Source organism: Microtus ochrogaster, unplaced genomic scaffold (genome assembly GCF_000317375.1).
Source record: "Microtus ochrogaster isolate Prairie Vole_2 unplaced genomic scaffold, MicOch1.0 UNK33, whole genome shotgun sequence".
In the NCBI taxonomy this organism is placed as follows: Eukaryota; Metazoa; Chordata; class Mammalia; order Rodentia; family Cricetidae; genus Microtus; species Microtus ochrogaster.
Genome location: NW_004949131.1, coordinates 3,758,270 through 3,763,269, shown reverse-complemented (window position 1 = coordinate 3,763,269; position 5,000 = coordinate 3,758,270). Strand labels below are relative to the sequence as shown.

Here is a 5,000-nt window from a genome sequence, read left to right as displayed (position 1 = left end):
CTGGTGATGCCAACTTCCTCTAGGTACTGCCAGGGCCATACTCACAGACCTGCCTGTTGCTCTTTTTCTTTCCTAGTGCGCTGGCCACCCTCCTGCTGCTTGGTTCTCAGCTTGTTTGCCCACAGTCCTCTACTGAACACAGAAAGGTAAGTCTTGGCCACTCGGAGCCATTGCGTGTCTCTGCCAGAGGGGGCGTGGTCGCCGTGGCGGCTTCCCTTATCCGTACTCCAGCTGGAGGTTAGTCCCAGCAGATTCTGAGTAGAAGCCCCGTTTCTGGAATATTCGCAGCCTTCTCATTTTTTTCCATAAGTCGGATATGAAGCCGGTGCTCAGAGTCAGCCTCTGATCTGTGAGCAGAGCTGACTTTGCAGCCTGTATCACTAGAGACGAGTGGGAAAGCCCTGCAAAGGCTTGTGGGCAGAGGCCCCGCTCAGGAGAGGGAGCCATGACAGAGCTGGTACCTGTGTAAGCACACTTGCAAGGCCATAGGCAGAGGAAGATCGGAAAAGCAAACGTGTTGTGAGAGGAACCCCGTGTCTGAGATATGGAGCTGTAGTCACTGATGGAGGAGCCCAGCCTCCACTGCTTAGTGAGGGCTCTGGGGCGGAAGAACATGGTCTTTTGTCCTCCCATGGTGACTCCTGTTGATGCTTCCCTTTGATTAGTCTAGACCAGTGGTTCTCCACTTGGAGGTTGAACGACCCTTTCAAAGGGATCGAATATTAGATATCCTGCATATCGGATATCTACGTTATGATTTATAACTAGCAAAATTAATGTTATGAAGCAGCAACAAAATAATTATATGGTTGGGGCTCACCACAACTTGATGAGCTGAATTAAAGGGTTAAAGCATTAGGAAAGTTGAGAACCACTGGTCTAGAGAATTGACAAGAACCATGATTCGGTTCCCAGAGGCCAGCTTTCTAGGCCCACAGGGCATGAAGAACTCATTTCCCCTCAAGTTCCACCCACCTCATGTAGAACTTTGCCCTGGGGTCTTAGCCCGCGTGGTGCTGCCTGCTCCCGAAGCAGGGGCTCTGTTAGCGTATCATGAGAAGTAGACACGTGACGCTCGGCCAAAGTATCTCAAGTCCGGTTCTGCTCCCTGGGTCTTGAGAGGAGAGTACTGAAGTGGGCTTGAGCAGATCCGGTCCTTGGCTAGAGAGGGTTTTCCCAGGAAGTTCTGAAGCAGAAATGGACCAAGAGGAACACGTGCAAAGGGTTCATCTGCCCCCAAGCAGTGTTTGCTGTTCTCATCTGATCTATTTAATTTCTTTTTGATCCGGGGATTACATTCTGTTTATCCGAACCAGATAGAAGTCTCTATAGCATCTTGTTTCCCACTGGCAGGACAGCTCCTTGATTGTGGTTCTCACACACGGCTGTAACTCTGGGGTAGAGCCTGGCCTAGTTAGGTGCTCAACACAGTACAGATGGAATGACTGGGACCTGACCAAAACATCGTATTGCCAGATTGATTTGGAAATTTATAGCCTCTCACTCTGTTGTCTCATCCCCAGTCATAATTTTAGTAAGTAGAATGCTGTAAAATTTATTATTGTTCTCTCAGTTATTAATGGTTGGTATTATTGGGACTAATGGTTGACTTGCCCTAATGGAGTCCTTTTTGTTCTTATTGATGCCAAAATATGCAATCACAGTTAAAATATTTTATAAATAATCCAATTGTTTTTTGCTGTTTGTCTTTCAAGATAACCTGAATTATATATTGAGCCTTAGGATAAAATGTTCCCAAATAAATGTTACCTTCATTTTTCTTTAAAAAATATTTTATTAGCCGGGCGATGGTGGCGCACGCTTTTAATCCCAGCACTCGGGAGGCAGAGGCAGGTGGATCTCTGTGAGTTCGAGACCAGCCTGGTCTATAGAGCTAGTTCCAGGACAGGCTCCAAAGCCACAGAGAAACCCTGTCTCGAAAAACCAAAAAAAAAAAAATATTTTATTAAATTTCATTTAATGTGAGTTGAACTGAGTCGAACTGACATCAGAGAGTCTTCACCCAGCAACTGCCCTTGAAACAGATGCTGAGACCCACAGCCAAACATTAGGCAGAACTTGGGGAAGGAGGAAGGATTGTAGGAGCCAGAGGGGTCAAAGGCACCACAAGAAAACCCTCAGAACCCACTATCCTGGACTCATAGGGGCTCACAGAGACCAAACAGATCACCAGGAAGCCAGCATGGGACTCACCTCGGCCCTCTTTGTATGTTACAACTGTGTAGCTTGGTATTCTTTTGGCACTCCTAACAGTGAGAGCAGGCACTGCCTCTGACTCAGCTGCCTGCTTTCAGGACCCTTTACTCCTACCAGATCACCTCATCCAGTCTTAATAGAAGAGGAGATGCCTAGTCTCACTGTAACTGACTGATATCCATGGGAGGCCAGCCTGCCCTGTATCAAGAGAAACAGAGGAGAAAGAGTGGATGGGGGAGGGGAGGGGAAGAGGGAAGGTGATGGGGGAGGAACTGGGAGGAGGGGAGGGAGGAGAAACTTTGGTTGGGATGTAAAACAAAAACAAAAAAATTCATTTTGTGTGTGTATGTGTGCACGTGAGGGCATGTTTGCATGTGTGCATGTGTGTGTGTTACACATGCCAGGGGGCACATGTAGAGATCAGAGGACAATTTATGAGAGTCAGCTTTCTCCTTCCACTGTGTTGGTCCTGGGGACTGAACTCAGGTCATCAGCCTTGCTAGAAAAAACCTTTACCTGCTGAGCCATCTTGCCCACCCCCCTCATCTTTCTCAAAGGTTTTCTTTTTACTGATAATGGAAACAGAAAGGTTTATGAGGTGCTTTAGAATGTTGATTTTAGAACACTAAGCTAAACAGTATCATATCTTGGTATGTAGTACTTCCTTGTCAAAATATTATTAAGAGCTTTGCGATTGAAGGCTAGATTTAAACCCGCCTCCTGCCATTTATAGATTTCTTCACTTGGTGAAGAGACATCTCAGAACAGTTGTTGCTCATAATAAACACATGTGTCTTCTTGCTATGCCTCCAAGAAAAGAAGGCACTCGGGCTTCCTTGGGTGGTAGGTTGCTTTTCATTGTTTGGTTAGGGCCTTGTGCAACTGTGGCTGTTATCCTGGGGATCCCCAAAAACCTGGCAGGAAAAGCAGGGCTGGCAGTAGTAGCATCCGTCTACTTAGGCTTGCAAGAGGCAGACTAAGGAAATGCTTATTAACAGGTCTGAAATGCTGTAAAGAGACGAGACTAAGGGAATGCTGGTTAACTGAGCCTGCAACACTGTCTATAAGGAACCAAGACCCCTGCATCACTGTCCATAAAGAGTTGTGGAGAATACTTTGTTTTTTCTGGACCACGCATTCTGTCACAATCATTTAACTCTGGCTGGTCCGGAGGCAGCCAGAGGCACTGTGTATATGAATAGTCATGGCCGCGTGCCAGTGAAGCCTTATTTACAAAAGTAGGTGGTGAGCCGGATTTGGCTGGTGGGCCGAAGTTTGCTAACCTCTGCTCCAAATTCAGGATGTAAAAGAAGGAACTAGGTGTCAGGATATAGTGGGGTGTTTGAGTTCAATCCCTAAAAGCCATTTAAAATTCTGAAAGTGATGGCACACCTTTGTAATCCCACCATTGGGAGATGGAGACAGGGGGATGCCTGAGGCTCACTGACCAGCCATCATAGCCCACTTGGTGAGTTTCAAATCAGCAAGAGAGCTTGTTTCAAAAAAGAAAAAGTGGTGGATAGTGACTGAGAACAACTCCTGAGGTTTTCCTCTTACCTGCACACACGACATACATGGAACACACATGTCCACATGAATACACAGGAACACACACATGTATGCACATGCACACATGTATTTTGGAATCTGAAGGTGGAAATAGTTTCTTATTGGGACTTGAAAGAACAGAAGGGAATTGGGAGAAAAAATCACATAGTTTTTGATTAAAATAAGATTTATAATTGCTATCCAGTTGCTTTCATTACATAAATACATTCATAGCTGACTTATCGTTTTGTGATAAAATTGCTACTCTTGATTGTTTGCAGAGAATAGCAGACAGAATTAGAAACCCATCTATGGTCAGTTCTGTAGGGACAGCATTATTAATTTGCACGTGTGATAGGGAAGTGTGCATATGGAAGCCGGCTACTCGAAGGCTCTCTTTTCTTTCTTCTTACTGTGCTGTGTCCAACTTTAGCATATGGAAGTGTTTCCACGACGTAAGTTATTCCAACCAAGAGACATAATTTGTAAATGCTGTCAAGTAAACTATGCACGCCTCAGCGTGCTTGGGTGAGTGGCTACATCTCTTCAGAACTGTCCTATGTAATACTAAAGGTTGGGGGGGACCCGGTGCAGAGTGTAAGTAGCTCTTTCCAGATGTTTCTGTCCAGAAGGCCTTCTCTTCTGGCAGGATTAGCAACCCCACAGAGGACCACTCACCCGCTCCCCCTCTAGTCTCGGAATTAATTGTTGATACTTGGCAGAGGGTGGTAGTTTTTTTTTTCTTTAATTTTTAAAGCAGGGCCCAAGACAAACTCTCTATCCAGGAAAACTGTAAAATAATATCATTTTATGTTAAATATATTGATTTGTGTATGCATGGGGGACAAGTATGCCTGTGCACTTACTTGTGTGTTACTCTTCATCCACATCATACTCATCCCTATCCTCATCCTCATCCTCCTCATCTACATCATCCCCATCCCCATCATCCTCATCCTCATCCCCATCCTCATCTACATCACCCTCATCCCCATCCTCATCCTTACCCTCATCCTCATCCACATCATCATCATCCTCATCCATATCATCCTCATTCATATCCTCCTCATCCATATCATCCTCATCCTCACCCTCATCTCCATCCTCATCCGCATCCTCCTCATCTACATCATCCCCATCCCATCCTCATCCACATCATCCTCATCCTCATCCACATCCTCATCTACATCACCCTCATCCCCATCCTCATCCTTACCCTCATCCACATCATCCTC

The 5,000-nt window shown here is 45.7% G+C and overlaps 1 protein-coding gene across 1 annotated transcript in view; it reads left to right on the top strand.

Annotated features, from left to right (window-relative positions):
• Positions 1-5,000, top strand: part of Thsd4 (thrombospondin type 1 domain containing 4) — a 571,613-nt gene that overhangs the window by 40,596 nt on the left and 526,017 nt on the right. The window contains exon 3 of the mRNA XM_026789951.1: positions 77-146. Coding sequence (XP_026645752.1) covers positions 77-146 — 70 coding nt within the window. The remainder of the gene's footprint in view (positions 1-76; positions 147-5,000) is intronic.